Source organism: Amblyraja radiata, chromosome 2 (genome assembly GCF_010909765.2).
Source record: "Amblyraja radiata isolate CabotCenter1 chromosome 2, sAmbRad1.1.pri, whole genome shotgun sequence".
In the NCBI taxonomy this organism is placed as follows: domain Eukaryota; kingdom Metazoa; phylum Chordata; class Chondrichthyes; order Rajiformes; family Rajidae; genus Amblyraja; species Amblyraja radiata.
The window spans coordinates 38,376,383-38,397,261 of record NC_045957.1 but is presented as its reverse complement, the minus strand read 5'-3'; the positions used below and the strand labels follow the sequence as shown (position 1 = coordinate 38,397,261).

General features: G+C 43.7%; 1 protein-coding gene across 2 annotated transcripts in view; it reads right to left on the bottom strand.

Moving 5' to 3' along the window:
- The window catches only part of svil (supervillin), a 181,808-nt gene that overhangs the window by 47,362 nt on the left and 113,567 nt on the right, over positions 1-20,879 (bottom strand). For both annotated transcript variants that reach the window (XM_033045191.1, XM_033045198.1), the window contains exons 19-26: positions 17,219-17,296; positions 16,082-16,150; positions 10,084-10,231; positions 7,839-7,931; positions 6,584-6,670; positions 3,618-3,801; positions 2,520-2,692; positions 1,214-1,369 (exon numbers count right to left, since the gene is read on the bottom strand). In XM_033045191.1, the coding sequence (XP_032901082.1) occupies positions 1,214-1,369; positions 2,520-2,692; positions 3,618-3,801; positions 6,584-6,670; positions 7,839-7,931; positions 10,084-10,231; positions 16,082-16,150; positions 17,219-17,296 (988 nt within the window). The remainder of the gene's footprint in view (positions 1-1,213; positions 1,370-2,519; positions 2,693-3,617; positions 3,802-6,583; positions 6,671-7,838; positions 7,932-10,083; positions 10,232-16,081; positions 16,151-17,218; positions 17,297-20,879) is intronic.

The following is a 20,879-nucleotide window of genomic DNA, read 5'->3' as shown; positions in this document are numbered from 1 at the left end:
CTGTTTCCTTGATCAACGTAACTTTTTGGATATCTTTTATTCATTATTCTTTATCTCTTGATATATAAACAAAAGGACAAATTATTTCATTTCATATTTGAATATTTATGAGATTCAAATTTTACATAATTCCCAGTCAGTTCACAAAAGACCACATTATCCACAATCTGTGGTAACATGACTGTGCAAAGTCCCAGCGCAAGACATTAGCTTTTCTTCTCTGTAAGACATTAAACCAATTTTCCCTTATCTAAAGGTGCATCGAAAACTAATCACCCAAATTATCACTCGAAAGATATTGATCAAAATTAAACTTGGACATTTTGAGGTCACGTTTTTCCTTCTGTCCCTCATCTCCATACAAATGCTAGTGGTCTGGATTTTGATAATGGGTACCAAACTGACCATTGAAATCGTTCACAGTGGTGCAACGGTAGAGTCGCTGCCTTATGGCCTGTTTTTTTTGGCAATTTTTTAAGGCAACTGCCGGCGACTGTCATAGTCGTAGCAGGTTGCCGAAAAACCGGCGACAACCTACGACCGCACCTACGTCAGGGGTGGTCAATCTACGCTCATTGGCATCAAACCCACTGTCGGCGAAAGTTTTTCAACACGTTGAAAATTTAGCGGCGACCAGAAAGACGTTACGACTTTTTGCGCCACTGAGGAGACTACTCACGGCGACCACCCGCGAACATGTGGCGACAAACTGGTCGCCTGTAGTTGTCTAAAAAATTGCGTAAGTGGGACAGGCCCATTACAGCTCCTACAGCGCCGGAGACCTGGATTCAATCCCGACTATGGGTGCTTGAGTGTATGGAGTTTGCACGTTCTCCTCGTGACCGCGTGAGTTTTCTCCGAGATCTTCGGTTTCCTCCCACACTCCAAAGACGTAGAGGTTTGTCGGTTAATTTGTTTGGTGTGAATGTAAATTGTCCCCAGTGTGTGTGTGTGTAGGATAGTGTTAGTGTGCGGGGATCGCTGGTCTGTGTGGACTCGATGGGTCGAAGGGCCTGTTTCCGTGCTGTATATCTAAACTAAACCAAGTAAATCTTCACATAAGCTATTTTTCTATCTTAATGCTTTAAAAAGGACTTGTTTAGATTTAAGCTGCTCTGCACTGTCAAACATTGCCTGGGGACAGGGGAATAATATATATTTTTTAAATAACATGGGAATTTGGGCAGGAGACAATAAAGTAATGACTCCTGACCTTTGATTTGCAGCAACATCAGCTTTTTGTATGGCACGGCACTGTTGTTTGACACTTGTTCCGTTGAGTTGACATTTCGGAGGTTGACGCTGCTGAAATCCTCTTTGCTTGCCAGCCCAGCCAGTGCAATTTCCGAAAAGTTGGAGTTTTTTGACACTGATGAAAAGATTAAAAAAAAGAAAATGAATGTCACAAGAAGATATACAAAAGCCAGACTTGCATGGGAAAGTGCTCCTAATGACCTCTGCACATTCAAAAAAAAGATTCACACTCAGTGAAACTATATTTTGAACTGCAGACAGTCCTATTAGAAACATAGAAAATAGATGCAGGGGGAGGCCATTCGGCCCTTTGAGCCAGCACCGCCATTCATTGTGATCATGGCTGATCGTCCCCTATCAATAACCCGTGCCTGCCTTCTCTCCATATCCCTTGATTCCACTAGCCCCTAGAGCTCTATCTAACTCTCTCTTAAATCCATCCAGTGATTTGGCCTCCACTGCCCTTTGTGGCAGGGAATTCCACAAATTCACAACTCTCTGGGTGAAAACGTTTTTTCTCACCTCAGTCTTAAATGACCTCCCCTATATTCTAAGACTGTGGCCCTTGGTTCTGGACTCGCCCCAACATTGGGAACATTTTTCCTGCATCTGGTTTGTCCAGTCCTTTTATAAGTTTCTATAAGATGCCCCTTCATCCTCTAAACTCCAGTGAATACAAGCCTAGTCTTTTCAATCTTTCCTCATATGACAGTCCCGCCATCCCAGGGATCAATCTCGTGTCTGACACACTGAGTTACGCCAGCTTTGGGGGTCTATCTTTGGTTTAATCCGGCATCTGCTGTTCCTTCCTACAAACTTGCAGTGGTGGGCCGGATTTTGAACGATAATGGGGCGGAGTGCAGGAAAATTCTGGAGCGTTTATTAACATGGCCAAAACAACATCCTTTCCTCCAAAGTCTCCAACACAAAGCTGCTAATCATTGATTTCAAGATTTTGGGGAGGGGGGGGGGGGGGGTAACAGTGATCGATCATGACAACGACTGCTGTCTGTATGGAGTTTGTACGCTCTCCCCGTGACCCGCGTGGGTGTTCTCCGAGATCTTCGGTTTCCTCCCACACTCCAAAGACGCGCAGGTTTGTAGGCTTATTGTCTTGGTATTAATGTAAATTGTCCCTAGTGTGTGTGTGTGTGTGTAGGATAATGTTAGTGTGCGGAGATCGCCGGTCGGCGCAGACTCGGTGGGCCGCAGGGCCTGTATCCGCGCGGTAACTAAACTGAAGTAAATTAAAGTCTCACACTTACTTTTTTCTACTCTCATTCTCTTCGATTCCATAAATGCAATGTTCAACCGTTGCTCTGTATATTCTTGCCGAATGTCATCTCTGGCAGCAAGCATTTTCAGTGGATTGCGTGAAGACTGCACTTTGCGTGTGGGTTTCATGGCCCTCTTGTGTTCTGCCACTGCTGAGGTCAGCCTAGGAGAGATAAACAGTCTGAACGCGTGCCTTCCTTCCTTGCTTGCTTCCGTTTTCCACCCACCAGCCACCAATGCCCTCGTCCCTCTCAACATTTCTACGTACTTTTGGGCCATGCTGGATGTCATGTTAGAGATGGCCACAATGCAAGCAAATCAAAAAGTGTCACAACCAATACTTTCTGGCCCAAAAATTGTCCTTTCTTCCAACTTTCAAGCCCGGATATTAACAAAAAGTTGCCATAATACAAATAATCAAGCAATTCTTCTGATGAGCTGTAGGGCTGTACAGCACTGTAAAGGGGTCCTTCGACCCATTTGTCCATTCCAACGTCTGTGCCCATCTACATGAAACCCATTTGCTTACGTTAGCTATAGCAACATTAGCAATGCCAATTACAATTTAATATGTTTAATTGTCCATAAACCTCTCACATCCACCCGATGGATGCTTTGCAAGTGTTCATTCTTTAGTCAGTGGGTGGTGAATCTGTGGAATTCTTTGCCACGGAAGGCTATGGAGGCCAAGTCAGTGAATGTTTTTCAGGCAGACATAGGCAGATTCTTGATTAGTATGGGTGTCAGGAGTTATGGGGAGAAGGCAGGAGAATGGGGTTAGGAGGGAGAGATAGATTAGCCATGATTGAATGGCGGAGTAGACTTGATGGGCCGAATGGCCTAATTCTTCTCCTATCCCTTATGACCTTATGAACTTTAGATGGCAGGAGAATGGAGTTTGGAGGGAGAGATAGATTAGCCATGATTGAATGGCGGAGTAGACTTGATGAGCTGAGTGGCCTAATTCTGCTTCTATCACATGAACTGCCTTTTCTATACCCAAAGGTGAGAAATAGTTAATATTAAAGCCGCTGAGTAACACAATTGTCTATAAAATTCAGAAGGCATTTGTTCAATCGGTATCATACTTTGGTATGTCTGGATCAAAGATGGCATCAAGATCCTCTTCGTCAATCTCCACAGCTCCTGGCTGAATGACAAGGGTGTTTGCGTGCCTGTAGAAGCTGGCAAAGGTTTCCTCATCGTCGGGTCTCATCACTTCCTTCACTGACTGCCCGGTTACAGTTATGACAGCATCCTGATGGCCCGGCACTGCAGAACAAACAAATAACCTTGTTAACAGCAGAGCACCAAATGTGGACCATGTGTCTTTTGATATGCAGGAAGGAACTGCAGATGCTGGTTTAAACCAAAGATAATAATAATAATAAATTTTATATTTAATGGGCGCCTTTCATACAAAATCTCAAGGACACCTTACATAGTAAAACATATAATCAGAATAAAATAAGTAATAAAGACATCACAGAGACACAAATTAAAAACAGAATTCATTCCAAAAGACACAAAAAGCTGGAGTAACTCAGCTGGGCAGGCAGCATCTCTGGAGAGAGGGAATGGATGACGTTTCGGGTCGAGACCCTTCTTCAGAATGAGGATCTCAGTTGGAGAAAGGGTCTCGACCCGAAACGTCACCCATTACTTCGCTCCAGAGATGCTGCCTGCCCAGCTGAGTTACTCCAGCTTTGTGTCTGTGAGTCTTTTGATCACTCATCTGATTCAACGCACAGCTTCGCAGAAAACAATGTAACCCATCTATAAAGATGTCTTGATATCAGTACATAATTTCCGGTTTTGTAGATGGATAGAAAATCAGTACCCGACTTCTGGAAGAAATAGAGGACTTTATCTGCATATTTGCTTTGGCCTACAAAGCTAATTAAAATATTTGGTTTTCAATAACTATACCTTTGCATTATCACATAGGTTTAGCCAAAATAGTTGCTCCTATTTAAAAATGTTTAAGATGAAGTTCGAAAATCAGCTTTAATCAGGTTTACATACCCTATATATGAACAAGAATTGTTTTCACGAAAACGTATAGAATTTTTATAATTACGAGTAAAACACAAAATACTCATGCTCTGACTCAAGCACTCAATCAAGAAAACCAATCCAAAAGCCAAAGTACTATTTAAATTGTGCATGAAGGAACTGCAGATGCTGGTTTTAACCAAAGATAGACACAAAATGCTGGAGTAACTCAGCTGGACAGGCAGCATCTCTGGAGAGAAGGAATGGGTGACGTTTTGGGTCGAGACCTTTCGTCAGACTGATGTCAGGGAAGAGGGAGATACATAGATAAGGAAGTGTAAGGTGTGAAAACAGGTCAAAGGGAATGGAGTTCAAGGTAAATGTAGAATGGATCATTGTTAGTTGGGAGAAGGTAACAACAAAGCTAACAGAGATAAAATGTAGTTGGAGACAGTAAGACTGGTCGGAGAACTGGGAAGGCGGAGGGATAGGGAGAGAGGGAAAACAAGAGTTACTTGAAGTTAGAGAAATCAATATTCATCAATTAGGTGTAAGCTGCCCAAGCAAAATCTGAGGTGCTGTTCCTCCAATTTGTGCTGGGGCTCACTCTGACAGTGGAGGAGGCCCAGGACAGAAAAGTCAGTGTGGGAATGGGAGGGGAGTTAAAGTGTTTGGCAACCTGAAGATCACATAGGTTCAGGCGGACTGAGCAGAGGTGCTCAGCGAATTGATCGTCAAGCCTGCGCTTGGTCTCGCCGATATACATATACGCGCCCGTCGTCTTTTCAGGCGAGGCAGATGTTCACTTGCACTTCCTCCAACCTCCTCTACTATATCCGCTTTTCCAGATGTGGACTCCTATATATCGGCGAGATCAAGCATCCCAGAAACAACCCTCTTCAATACCTGCTCACACCACCTATGATGCCAGTATCTACTACATTAAGGTAATTTCAAACAATTAATGCATTCGAACAAATGCTAAACACTCGCATCCTATCCTCCACTTATCCTAACCCATCATGTAAAGAAGTTGTACAAAACACAAAATCTACATATTACTAAAACTCTCATCTTGTCTGTGTGTGCGTGTGTGCGTGTCCGTCATGCCGTGAATTACGCCAAAACGGTACACAATAGCGCTACAATTTTAGGACCACCTTACTCACCACTGTCCTGTGGTGTGGTGTATCAAGTTTCATTCAGATTGATGTTATATTTTACAAGTTAGTCACAATTTTCAACTTTACAAAATCCAGTTTGAGAAAAATCAGTGGCAGCTAGCAGTGACGTCACAATGGGATCTCATTCGCATAAATTGCCCTTGAGCAGTGCTCCATCCGACAATGACATCACAATGTGATCTCATTTACATAAACTGCCCGCGAGCAGTGTTCCAGCCCACAATTACATCGCAAAGGGATCAGCAGCTTCCACCTCAAGGGGGGTAAGGAGGGGGTAATGGAGGGAGGGAGTGAGATTATAATAACCTTTGAATAAAATAACCTTTGAACCTTTGAGATAAAAAAAAAACGTTTTTAATCAAATTCTTGGGGGAGGTTTCATTTACAAAAAAAAACATTGCGGTTTCCATTGGGGAGGTGGGGGGGGCAATAGGGGAGAGATTTCATTTACAAAGAAAAATTCCAGAAATTTCCACGTGGGGGGAGGTGGGCACCGACGATCCCCCCCCTCCCCCCGTGGGGACGATTGATTGGCTCCAGGCAGCGCCGACTGAGGGTAGGGGAAGGAGAGGGAGGGAAACGTGAGGGAGTGGGTGAGGGTAGGAGGAGAGTGGAAAGAGGAGGGAGGGTGAAGAGGAGGGGGAAGGGTGAAGAAGAGGGGAGGGAGTGCTGGGGGATGAGGGGAAATGAGCTGCGCCTGCGCAGTTGGGGATGGGTGAGTGGTGGAATATTGCGTGGGGGGAACAGGTTGCGTTGGGGGAACGGGTGAGTGGTGGAATATTGCCTCGGGGGAATGAGGCCCAACGGGTCCCAATGGGTCTGGTACATCATAAAAAGACTCAACAGGTTCCAAAAAAAGACAAAGCCCTACTTACGTCGGTTCTGCAGTTTACCAAGGAATGACTCCAGTTGATCAAGCTTTCTGTCACTTTCCAACTGCAAATCAGGTCTGACCTCAATTTCTAGACATGGAATGAAAGGACATCACATTTTGCAGGTTATTGTAGAAAAAATGAAGCAGCATAATTCTCAGTTCCTTTTATGTCAGAGACACTGCCAAAGTCCTGAGAGATGCATGGTCTAGATTTTGCAGTAAAAAGACATCAAACGTACCTATTTTGCCAAACCAGCACACGGTGAGGAATCTTTGTGCACGCATATTTGAATTTATGGCAGTAATTACATAATTGCAGACGCATGCCTACATAATTGCTTTGCTATCCACAGTCTTCCTCAAAGCAGTGACGGAAAATCTCCACAACTAATGAGAATTTCCGGTGTGTCATATCCAATTCCTTTGTGTTAGTCATGCAACATTTAATTGAGCTTTAAAAAAATATATATAAAGTATAAAAAGCCACACTTATTGCTTAACTACTTTTCAAATCAAGGGATTTTCAGATGGATATGTTTAATTTGAAGATGTTTGATATTCCAGGTTCTGCTTTAAATGTTTGTTTGCATAAACTTATTTTAAAATTGTCAAGGCGTCAAAAATTAAAAACCATTGCATTTCACTTTGATTCGCAGTCTGTGAAACCTCTTTAATTACTCAGGCAGTTCGAGGAGATACTCTAGATACTTATTGGAGATTTTCTTCAAACTCAGCAGCAAACTCTAAATGTTTTGATTCCGACTACAATTTCTGGGTCATTCATTCCACCACAGTAACATCCCACTGGAGGCAACTGAACAGGAGGGCGGCACGGAGGTGCAGCGGTATAGTTGATGCTTTACAGCGCTTGCAGCGCCGGAGACCCGGGTTCGATCCTGACTACGGGCGCTGTCTGTATGGAGTTTGTACATTCTCCCTGTGACCGCGTGGGTTTTCTGCGAGATCTTCGGTTTCCTCCCACACTCCAAAGACGTACAGGTTTGTAGGTTAATTGGCTTAGTGTAAATGTAAATTCTCCCTCGTGTGTGTAGCGTAGTGTTAATGTGCGGGGATCGCTGGTCGGTGGGCCTAAGGGCCTGTTTCCGCACTGTACCTCTAAAAAAAAGACAGAAGACGCTGGAATCTTAGAGCAAAACGCTAAGAGCTGGAGGAGTGGAGGAGCTCGGCAGGTCAGGCAGCATCTGGGGAGGGAATAATTTCATGAAAATGTTACCCCTTTAAAGACGACCTCTCACCTTCTTGTGGCTTGGAAATGACCGGGGCACTGTTCTTCATCTTGTGTGAGAGAGGCGATGAGAGAGGACTCATGAATGTGGGTGATGCCAGGCCTAGAAGGGGAAACACCACAAATTTGAAGGTTCAGTAACAAGACCCTGCTCACTTCAGATCAATACATCTGATCACATAAATCAGAAACATTTTTGGATTAGCAGGTAAGCATAATTTATCAAGTTGGCAAATGCAGAAAAAAGTACTGAGAAACTGAACCTGATTAACCGGGTGGTGCCAGCAATGTCTGCCTCGTCAACAGTCTGTCTGTCCTTTCCTTCTTTGTGTTTAATAGTATGTGTTAAACATATGTTTTTAGTGTTCTTTAGCTTGTTTTATGTGGAGGGTGGTGGGGGGGAGGATAGTTGTGGGAAATATTTTCTATTCTCTTACCTCGACGGAGGTGCGATTTTATTCCGTATCGTATCTCTGTCCGCAAAGCAGCCTAACATCAAGGTGTTGGGGGTCGTTGCAGGAGGCCGATTTTGAGAGCTCCACCGTGGGGAGCCTATGCGATTTTAACATGGCGGAGCCCGCGATCCCTTTGCCAGGGGTCGACCTCGGAGCTCCAATCGTGGGTGCTTGTGGACTTAACATAATGGAGCCTGCAGTCGCTGGTCAGAGACTGACTTCGGGAACTCCAAGCCATGGGAGTTTCGACCGTCCCGACTCGGGTGTTTCGATCGCCCCAACGCGGGAGTTTCGATCACGCCGACGTGGGGGCTTCGACCGCCGACTGCGGGAGCTTCGATCACCCCGACAGATGGTTCGACTGCTCCGACCGTGGGAGAATAAAGAGGAAGAAGATTGGACTTTTTTGGCCTTCCACCACAGTGAGGAACGTGGGGAATCAGCTGTGGTGGATGTTTATGTTAACTTTTATGTAGTTGTGTGTCTTTTTGCTTTTTTTCCCCATATGGCAATTTGCATATCACTGTAACTTAATTGGTACATGTGACAATAAAAGACCTGTGAAACCTTTGAAAATCAACGAATAACTTTGTATCTGAATTAGTGATGCACCGTGGTCGGCGTCACGGAGACGTCCGGAGAGGACCCGGTAGCGATAGTGGATAGGTCGGCGTGGCGGTCGATGATGGCGCTGACTGATGGACGAGGACGGACACGTGGAAGTGAGGACTCCGCTGTCAAGGGAAGGGACAAAGGAGGACCCAGTGTGTGGGGACCTCCGTGAGGGAGGGGGGAGAACAATGGACAATAGAGGACCAGGCGTGGGGGGAACGCCATGAGAGGGGAGGGGGGAGGGGCGAGGGAGAGAACAAAGGGGGAGCTGGCACAGATACTATGTGCACCGTGTAACTTTGTCAGCACCCTTTATGTGGCGACTATTTGCATTCCTTGGGTACGTGAGCAAAGAACTTCACTGTGACTTGCCACATGTGACAATAAAGTATTCAATTCAGCACCTTTTTTTTGAAGTAGGTGTTTATCAAAGGCAGCAAAGCCTTTAATATTTTAGCATTCACACTATATCTGGGAGCCATATTAAGCAAGTGCTTTGAAACATTTTGACTGGTATTGCACTTTGAGATTAAAAAACAGTTCTCATTGCCATCAGCACATGAATCAACAAACAAAACACTTTGTGAATTATTTTAATGTAACAAAATACCTTGAGATATCCCAAGTGGATCTTATGTCTGGATAAGATACAACAATATCTGTGTCAAGTATTTACAATAAAGATCTGAATGGTGCCCCGACACCACACATCTGAGGAGCAAATTGAAAATTGTTCACTAATTTATTTGTTTAGTTTCACGTCACAAGTACCGGGGTGCCTTGAAATTCTTTTGTTGCTTGCTAACCAGTCAGCGGAAAGACTATACATGATTACAATCGAGTCGCCCATTGTGTACAGATACATGATAAAGGGAATAACATTTAGTGCGAGATAAAGTCCAGTAAAGTTCGATTAAAGATAGTCCGAGGGTCTCCAGTGAGGTAGGTAGTAGCTCAGGACTGCTCTTTGGGTGATGATAGGATTATTCAGATCTTTTGGGGTTAGGAGGGAGAGAGAGATCAGCCATGATTGAATGGCAGAGTAGACTTGATGGGCCGAATGGCCTAATTCTGCTCCTATTCCTTACGACCTTTATCAATATTATAGAGGTGGTGATTTAGAAATATTTGAGGTCATTAGCTTTGGATGTCTGGAGACTTTGCAAAGAATGGTGGGAAGTGACTGACCTTTCTTTACCATCCTTCCAGCCACAGTAAACTGCGTGGAATCATTGCATGTTCCTCTGCCCCGGATCTTCCAGGCTTCCTCCCGCGCCGTAATGAGTTGCTTCCTTTCTTCTATTGTCATTTGTGCTTCCACTTCACCCGTCACCCTCTGATTTAATCAGAAAACGATGCGTTTAAAAGGAGAGACGTACGCGTCGGGGTGATGTTTGCAAAGCCATAATTAAAATTTGCAGATGGCAAAAATATTTGCAAGCAATAATTAGGTAGTTATAGAAATGTTACACATGACCTTTACATATCATACGTGAACTTTAAACACATTTCTGAAAATAGATTAAGCAGAGTTAATACTTTAATACTTTCCTGTGTTTCCCCATTCTCCCCCCCCCCTCCCGTTTATTACAATGTCAAAAGTACGCAATTAGTTTGTTAACGTTTTTGGAACAGCGGAAGACGTAACATAAATTGACCCTAGAATTCACAGAATGAGTGAAAATTAAGGGCCTGTCCCACTTTCACGCCCTAATTCACGACCTCTGCCGAGTTTGTCCTTGACTCATACTCGCAACATGGTCGTCACGAGGTCGTAGGTAGGTCGTGATGCTAGTCGTAGGTACTCGTGGCATCAAGTAGGTCGGGGCGTTTTTACTAGCCTGATGAAAAATGTCCACGAGTAAAAAAAGGTTGTGAATTAGGTCGTGAAAGTGGGACAGGCCCTTTAGTTTAGTTTATTGTCACGTGTACCGAGGTACGGTGAAAAGCTTTTGTGGCGCGCCAACCATTCGGCAGAAAGACTATACATGATTACAATCAACCCATTTACAGTGTGTAATTCAGAAGGAATGTTGCTGTAGGAGTAGAGATTTAAGAGTGTGGGGCTATTGTGATGTGTGTTTATAGGTCTGCTCCTGTGGCCTGGGTTGGACGCCATCTTGGAATCAGAACCTTCCGGATGCATTTAATAAAAAAAACTTGTGAGCATCAGTTCTTCAGGATAAATTCTGAATCCTGACCATAAACAAAGCAGGCGGGTGCTTCACGAACCATTACATTGACAAATCTTAACATATACATCACTAACCAAGGTGAAATTGTCCAACACTGTTCAGCTTTGAGAAAGAGCAGATATGAGTAGCTAAATCAAACTAATTTTAAGTGCAAACTGAAATAAACAGCTCACACGCATTAAAGTCGGAACAGTTCAGCCATCCGAATAAAGGCTATGCAAATGCCATTTGATTTTATACAGGATAATGACAGAAAGAGAATGCACGCCATCCTGCTTGCCTTGTAGCTTTAACACGGTGCTGATTACTGAAATGCCTTGCAAGCACAGAGAAGCGATCAGGAGCATTAATAAGCTGGGTGTCCACTTTAACAAGCACACCAATGCCTTGATAATGATGCAGCAAATATTTTAGTCACATTACATCATGCAGAACCAGTCCCTTCTGCACCAAAATCAGAACAAAAATGTGATACTGCTCAAAATGTTCAGAAACGCCAAAGTTCACCACATTTCATTTAATGTTTCTTTAAATGTTTAATTTTCGTCTGCTGGAGTTCTACTCGTTCTTCCTTGTCCTGTAAAATCCTGGCCATTTACTGAGAGGGAATTAGGCTTTTTAAGCAGGTCACAAATTTTACAAATCACAAGCGACTCAAACTAAACATGTGGAGAGACTAGGGGGCACATTTAGGAAGCAACATGCAGCTGCAACAATATACCTCCTTAGATGTGGGGCAGCTTTTTAACTGAACAGTCAGAATGGACCAAAAAGTCACAAAAAGCTGGAATAACTCAGCGGGTCAGACAGCATCTCTGGAAGAAGAAATAGGTGACGTTTCAGATTCCTTTTCTCCAGTGATGCTGTCTGACCCGCTGAGTTACTCCAGCTTTTTGTGTCTACCTTCAGTCAGAATGGACCATTGCTGGACATCTCTTGAAGACACAAGAAACTGCAGATGCTGGAATCTGGAGCAAAAAAAACCCGACTATTGGGAGGAACTGTGTCAGGCGGCATCCGAGGAAGGAAATGCACCATAGAGAGTATGCTGACCGGTTGCATCGTGGCTTGGTTCGGCAACTTGAGCGCCCAGGAGCGGAAAAGACTACAAAAAGTTGTAAACACTGCCCAGTCCATCATCGGCTCTGACCTCCCTACCATCGAGGGGATCTATCGCAGCCGCTGCCTCAAAAAGGTTGGCAGCATCATCAAGGACCCACACCATCCTGGCCACACACTCATCTCCCCGCTACCCTCAGGTAGAAGGTACAGGAGCCTGAAGATTGCAACGTCCAGGTTCAGGAATAGCTACTTCCCCACAGCCATCAGTCTATTAAACTCAACTCATACAAAACTCTGAACATTAATCGCCCAAAAGGTAAATCTCAAAGTGATTTAAAATGCATTTTGTATTTAATGGCATTGTCTTTAAGGGCATAGTTTAAGGCAGAGATAGATAGATTCTTGATTAGTACAGGTGTCAGAGGTTATGGGGGAAAAGCAGGAGAATGGGGTTAGGAGGGAGAGATAGATCAGCCATGATCGAATGGCGGTGTAGACTAGATGGGCCAAATGGCCTAATTCTTGGGACGAGTGTGCATGTTCATCATCGTCTGCAAACATTGGCCAAAGTATTTCATCTCTAAATTTATCGTACTTGGGATATTTGGGAAGGCGTAGTGTTAGAGTCACTGCCTTGCAGCGCCAGAGACCCAGGTTCGATCCAGACTACGGTGCTGTCTGTATGGAGTTTGTACGTTCTCCCCGTGGGTTTTCTCCGAGATCTTCAGTTTCCTCCCACACTCCAAAGACGTACAGGTTTGTCGGTAATTTGGCTAGGTATAAATGTAAAATTTGTGTGTGTAGGATGGTGTTAATGTGCGAGGATCGCTGGTCCCCGTGAACTCAGTAGGCCGAAAGGCCTGTTTCCACACTGCATCTCTAAACTAAACTTCTGCACGTCGAACACACAGCAAGACAGATTAAATTATCGGATTTCATAATTGAATACGGCCAAATCCAATTTTGGTTCTTTTCCTGAAATTCACTTTATAGAGACATGCTTGCAAAGATGAATAAAAGCAGATCTATCACATTCAGCCACACCAGAGTAATATTCCGTAGAGTATTAAATGCAATGCAATCTCCAGCTTCCTTTAAAACAGTATTGCACCTAAAAAACTATGCAAAGGAAACATAACGCTGATCGGATCACTTTTAATGTCTTTATCTAACCAGGAAAAATCGTAATAGTGTAACTAACACTTCTTATTTTACTATAGTAATTTCATCATCTAAATCGAAGTGAAAAAATCTTTGGTGCAGGAAGGAACTGCAGATGCTGGTTTCAACTGAAGATAGACACAAAAAGCTGGAGTAACTCAGCGGGTCAGGCAGCATCTCTGGAGAAAAGGAATAGGTGACGTTTCGGGTCATGTCCGAAGAAGGGTCTCGACCCGAAACGTCACCTATTCCTTTTCCCCAGAGATGCTGCCTGATCCGCTGAGTTACGCCTGCTTTTTTGTGTCTATCTTCAGTACAAAAATCTTGTTAAAAAATTGGTAATGCACCAAAGAGGTACACTGCAGGACAATGATACAGCATTGATCTTGGTGATTTCTGGCACAAATCCCATTATAAATGATGTTCTGGATTAGAATGGCAAATCTAAAAGTGCACTGAAAAAGACTTCTTCAATCTGCAAGGTAGACAGAAAATGCTGGGAAAACTCAATGGGTGAGGCAGCATCTATGGAGTGAAGGAATAGGTGATGTTTCGGGTCTAGACCCTTCTTGATACTGATGTCGGGGGGGGGGGGGGAATAGAAAGGAAGAGGCGGAGACAGGAGAGCTGGGAAGAGGAGGGGAAGGAGGGAGAAAGCAATGGCTATCTAAAATGAGAGATAATTTTAGAATTTTAGATAGTCCTCTCTTCAATCTGCAATGTTAACTCTCTTTCCTCACACATGCTGGCTGTCCTGCCGAGAACTTATTGCATATTATCCAGTGTCATAATTCAATTCTATTGGAGTTCATTCTTTGCAATATATGACAGAGTAAATGCAACTTGCATGCATTCCCTCCACACACACATTTCTATGTTTCTAACTGAAGATGGTGGTTTAAATCGAAGGTAGACACAAAAAGCTGGAGTAACTCAGCGGGACAGGCTGCTTCTCTGGAGAGAAGGAATGGGCGACGTTTCGGGTCGAGACCCTACTTCAGACCTGCCCACTGCCTCACCCGCTGAGTTTCTCCAGCATTTTTGTCCACCTTCGATTTTTCCAAAATCTGCAATTCTTTCTTAAACAATTCAGACACACAAGTACAACATCACAATTTAAAAGGCATTTGGACAGGTACACGGTTGAGAGGGATCTGGGCCAAATGCGGGTAACTAGGACGAGCTTAGATTGGACACCTTGATCGGCAAGAACGATTTGCTGGATGATTCTATAAATGTAATTACTGCTACAAAACACTGGGACTTTTTGTAACATGTTCCCAAAACATACCTCACACTTTTCTGAATTAAACTCCATTAGCCACTCATTAGCCCACTTGCTCAACTGATCAAGAGCGTGCTGTAATTTTGGATAACCATCTTCACTATCTACAATACCACCCACTTTGGTGTCATCTGCAAACTTACTAATTATGTCTTGTACATTCTCATTCAAATTATTGATATAGACCACAAACAGCAATGGACCAGCACCGATCCCCGAGGCAACTCCTCATCTTAATCATTAATAATGGTTTTAAACCTCATCACCATCTCATCACTGTAATCATTTTGGTCTTGCCATTTATTGTCTGCTTGGTGTCAGATGATTTTCACTCCCACTTCAAATCGGCAAGATTTTATTTCTGCACATTGAAGCACAACTCCTTGGAAGTTTTAACCACAGTGTTACGTTATAGATATAATGTTTAGTTTAGAGATACAGTGCCCTTCGGCCCACCGAGTCTGCGCCGACCAGCGATCCCCGCGCACACACTGGAGACAATTTACATTTATACCAAGCCAATTAACCTACAAACCTGTACGTCTTTGGAGTGTGGGAGGAAACCGAAGATCTCGGAGAAAACCCGCGCAGGTCACTGTAAGCGCTGTAATAGCCCTGTCCCACGGTACGAGTTCATTCCAAGAGCTCTCCCGAGTTTAAAAAAAAATCAAACTCGTGGTAAGCACGGAGAATGAACGTAGTGGGTACGTTGGAGCTCGGGACGTCTCTTAGCGGCTCGTAACGCTAACGGCAGGTACTCGGGAAGACTCGCTAACGGCAGGTAAGCACGGGAAGACTCAACATGATGAAAAATGATGAATTTCTCAACATGATGAAAAATGTCCACGAGAGCCCCGAGTACCGACGAGTGGCCATTAACGTAAATCTCCGAGTTCGAATCAGGGCAAACTCGGGAGAACTCTTGGAATGAACTCGTACCGTGGGACAGGGGTTTAATGCAGCAATTCTACCGCTGCTCCGCCGTGCCGCCCTTAGTATACAATTCAGTTTTGTGTTTGTTCTTTTTCTTCTCTTTACTTGTATTTCTGTTTCTAGTAGTTTAGGGCAGGGAATATTTGTGAATAAATTAAGCAGTCATTTGTAAAGTGGAATAATTCATGGAGTGGTTTGATGCTTCTACAGGTAGGCTGCACGTTTAATTTCAGTGAAACTCGAATATTAGTGGGATATCTGCAGCTACCTATCATTGACAAGGGTTGGCAATTGCAGCACTTTCAGATGTAATAATATAAATACTATAAAGGAAGATTGAATACTAATTACAGGAATGTACAAGTAAGATTTACTTAATCCTAAACAACTTGCACAGAGGTATTAAGTGTTTATAGTTTGGTGCAGAGATCTTATTGCAGTCGGTATTTTTAGTATTGGTTACCAGCACTGTTCCATGCAAACAATTAAAACACAAAACTCGGAAAGTCCCTCAGGATGTGTTTCATCTAAGAGGAGTCTATTCCTTCACCTTCCATCTCCAGGGATGGCGTTCGTCATGTAGCTGAGGGCTTGCTTCTGTGGAACTACCAGAAATGACCTTCAACGAAACAAAAAAACGAAAGGAAAGAGAAAAAAAAAAGCAGTGGTTGTGCGGCAAAATGGGTTGCAGAAAAAAGAGATATGCAACACAAACCCGACATTGCTTACACTTAACAATTTTCCTCACTTCCAAAAAAAAAAACTTTTTCCCCCCCAAGTTTTAAATTCAGTGATTTAAAAAGGCTTCAGGTTTGACTTTAAAAAACTAACACACACGTGTGAAATTGAATTTCTATACACCAAATTTACGGCCAATTTTGATTATAACAATATAGTGAACTAAGATTTAAAAAAAAAAAAAAGAGGAGTGGTTCCCTCTGCCTTCAGTGACCAGAGTCAGATTCAGGATGCTGAAGTAACGCTGACTCAACTCATCTGAAAGGTACTACCTTAGACGAATAGACTCTGATCAAAGGACTGTCGACATTCTCCAGAAAACACGGGTACACATTTCCAATTGACAGAAAGCTAATGTTTAAATTGTTTTCCAAATAGCTCAGTGGATTTCGTTTGCTGGATGTAAGTTTTGTGGCACTCTAAAGGGCTTGTCCCACTTTCACGACCTCTGCCGAGTTTGCCCTTGACTCATACTCGCAGCATGGTCGTCACGAGGTCGTAGGATGTCGTAGGTAGGTCGTAGCAGGTCGTGATTCTAGTCGTAGGTACTCGTGGCATCAAGTAGGTCGGGGCGTTTTTCTAGCATGATGAAAATTGTCCACGAGTAAAAAAGGTCATGAATTAGGTCGTGAAAGTGGGACAGGCCCTTTACAGTTCAAAATAATGTGGCATGGGTACATTTGTTGCAACTTAACAGCAGCTTTTCGGTATTGTACAAAGCAGTAAATAATCTCGTCCATTAGCAATTACTGAACAGTGTTCTATTAGAAAACAAAAAATCGAACTACATAATCCAATTTGACAATTAGTTCAAAAGCAGAAGAATAATTTGATAGCTGAATTAGACGAAGCCTGCAAACAGTCGGTCAAAATGGATGTAGCAATACGGAAGTACTTTTGTAGCGGAGTGCATCTTAACTCATGCAAAGGGCAGAAACCCATTGCTCACCTGTTTACTATGTACAATGTACTGACAGTTATGGACAGCAGAGAGAACAGGAGAATAAGTAGAAGAATAAACAGGTTCCTACAGACATGAGCAGATACAGAGTAAGGGAAATAAGAGAGAAAAGAAACTTAGTGGAGATGAAAACCCTGAAGGCACCAACAGTTGACATTGAATAAACGTTGGAATGAAGTACATCATTTCCAATTAAAACATTGAATTCTGCAGTCATACAACCGCAACAATAACCTCTTAATAAATTGTTAATATTAACAAAACATTTAAGTAAGCAACCACACTTTTTAAATCGCACTAAATACACTACCAAATAACTTACTCAACATAAGTAGGAAGGAACTGCAGATGCTGGTTTAAACCAAAGTTAGACACAAAACGCTGGAGGAACTCAGCGGGTCAGGCAGCATCTCTGGAGAGAAGGAATGGGCGACGTTTCTGAAGAAAGGTCTCGACCTGAAAGGTCACCCATTCCTTCTCTCCAGAGATGCTGCCTGACCTGCTGAGTTACTCCAGCTTTATGTCTAACTTAGTCAACATCTTTACTGCTAACTGACGGAGGAGGAGAAATCGTTGTGACTGATCGTCGTACTGAAGAATTTTTGCCTTTTAAACAAATTCCCCTTTGGTTGAAGCAAAGCAATTTGTAAATTGAATGTGACTTGAAGAATGACAGTACATACATCAGCAAAATATTATTCGGAATAATTATACTTTAAAAAAAACACATTAAAAAATAATACAAGCTGTTATTCTATTACTGAAGATTTGAACCTGACATTTTCATCAAATTGTTTTATAACCATACCGTTTTTTGTGCAAATTTCACCCTCCATTGCAAAGAGCAGCAAATGATGGTGAAAGTGCAGAAAAATTACTGCTGAATATAACACAAAGACTCGATATAATCCTGAGGAAATAGATTTTGGTCACTGCCAATGTGAAGTAACATTGGTTTTTGTTTGCACTTCGTGGAAACTTTAATTTCACAATTCTATTTACATATTCTCGACAACTGGGTTTGTGGGTGGAGCCGATCAGATATTTATTATCTGCAAAGGCAATAGGCTGATATGGAAAACCCTCAACGCACAAGCAAGTCCTTTTGTACTTGTTTTCAAAATGAGTTGCTGCCTTACAGCACTTACAGCGCCAGAGACCAGGGTTTGATCCTGACTACAGGCGCTGTCTGAAAGGAGTTTGTACGTTCTCCTCGTGACCGCGTGGGTTTTCTCTGAGATCTTCGGTTTCCTCCCACACTCCAAAGACGTACAGGTTTGTAGGTTCATTGGCTTGGTATAATTGTAAATTGCCCCAAGTGTGCGTGTGTGTGTGCACGCGCAGGATAGTGTTAATGTGTGAGGATCGCAGGTCGATGCGGACTCGGTGGGACGAAGGGCCTGTTTCCGCGCTGTATCTCTAAACTAAATTAAATAAAACAATTGGAATTTTATAGCTTCCATTATCAAACAAATCTTCCACGGGAACGTTTTGCAAATTGTAAATAAACATGCCAACTCTCACACAATAGTTGAAAGAAAAACGGACCGACGTTTCACGTGTCTTTTACAGCTTCCAACAGATTAAATAGTACATGCAAATGCCATGCAAGAAACATTAGGCCGGGGCTTTTCTGCGGGGTTTTGCGAATCATTCAATTTACTGCTGAATTTACTTTTCACTGCTTGGTATCCTACAATTTTCTAGTTTGCCTTATTTGACAGCTGACAAAATTGACTTAAAATAATATGAGTTTAGGCTGGTGTAAATTACGCTGCTAGATAAAACTAGTCCACGATTCACAATGTTAAAACCCACACTCCCAACAAAATCTTGCGTGTGACGCTATTAATGGGGGAAATTTAGTCAATCTAAATCTGTCTAATTGCCCTGGTGCTTATAGTTAGGTAGAGAGTCAAAGCGTCTGAACAAAGAACAAAGCGTTCATAGCAAGAGGATTTCAGTATAGGAGTAGAGAGGTTCTTTTGCAGTTGTATAGGGCTCTGGTAAGACCACATCTGGAGTAATGTGTACAGTTTGGGTCTCCTAATTTGAGGAAGGACATCCTTGTGATTGAGGCAGTGCAGCGTAGGTTCACGAGATTGATCCCTGGGATGGCGGGACTGTCATATGAGGAAAGGTTGAAAAGACCAGGCTTGTATTCACTGGAGTTTAGAAGGATGAGGGGATAATCTTATAGAAACATATACAATTATAAAAGGACTGGACAAGCTAAATGCAGGAAAAATGTTCTCAATGTTGGGCGAGTCCAGAAACAGGGGCCACAGTCTTAGAATAAAGGGGAGGCCATTTAAGACTGAGGTGAGAAAAAAACGTTTTCACCCAGTGAGTTGTGAATTTGTGGAATTCCCTGGATGGGTTTAAAGATGGATGGGTTTAAGAGAGAGTTAGATAGAGCTCTAGAGGCTAGTGGAATCAAGGGATATGGGGAGAAGGCAGGCACGGGTTATTGATTGGGGTCGATCAGCCATGATCACAATGAATGGCTCGAAGGGCCTCTTCCTGCACCTATTTTCTATGTTTCCATGAGTAATAGAGTGGAAATCCTGAGGCCATAGTGATATGGCCAATCTGGACAATGAGAAGCAACCAATATCAGGAAGACGTTTGCCAAAGTTGTGCCTGCTCTTCCCCTGGAACAAATGGTCGCTAAAACCACAATGCCATATTCCTGAATGTGAGAAAAAAAAGGTCCTGCATTTCCCATGGTTATACATCCATAGGAAATATTGTGCGGCATTGTGGCACAGCAGTAGAGTTGCTGCCTTACAGCGCCAGAGACCCGGTTCGATCCTGACTACGGGTGCTGTCTGTATGGAGTTTGAACGTTCTCCCCGTTGACCTGCGTGGGTTTTCTCCGGGATCTCCGGTTTCCTCCCACACTCCAACCACCTACGGGTTTGTAGGTTAATTGGCTTGGTATGAATGTAAATTGTCCCCAGTGTGTATAGGATGGCATTAGTGTGCGGGGATTGCTGGTCGGTGCGGACTCGGTGGGTCGAAGGGCCCGTTTCCACGCCACATCTCCACACTAAAAACTAAATTAAATCGGTAGTTCAATAACAGTACACGTATTGGGATGGGAGATTGCAGCCAGGGCCGGATTTAGATGAAGAGAGGCCCAAAGCTGTTCCACTTGTGAGGCCCCCTCCGCGTTGGAGGCAGCGACCGGGCAGCCATGGCGGCCAAATCTCCCACAATTCAAAGAGCGGGAGAAAGTGCCCAGCGCCGACCAGTTGCCGTTGCAGTGCGCATGCGCAAGGCGGCCGATGATGCACTGGCCGTGGTTGTGCTCATGGGCAGGGGGAGGACATGCAGGCCGCAGCAATGCGAATGTGCAAGGCGGCCTGACGTGCCGGCGGATGAGGAGCGAGCGGAGAGCGGAGACCCGGCGATCCAGACACGGATAGCCAGGGCAGATGGAGAGAGAGAGATAGAGAGGGGGGCCCGCCCAGAGTTGAATGGTAGGTGTCCTGCCTTGGCCGGAGGCCCCCTAGATTTCAAGGCCCTAAGCTTCAGCCTATGAAGCCTAGTGGTAAATTTGACTCTGCGAGGCCCCCTAGACCTCGAGGCCCTAAGCTTAAACTTGTCTAGCTTATAGGTAGATCCGGCCCTGATTGCAACCTTC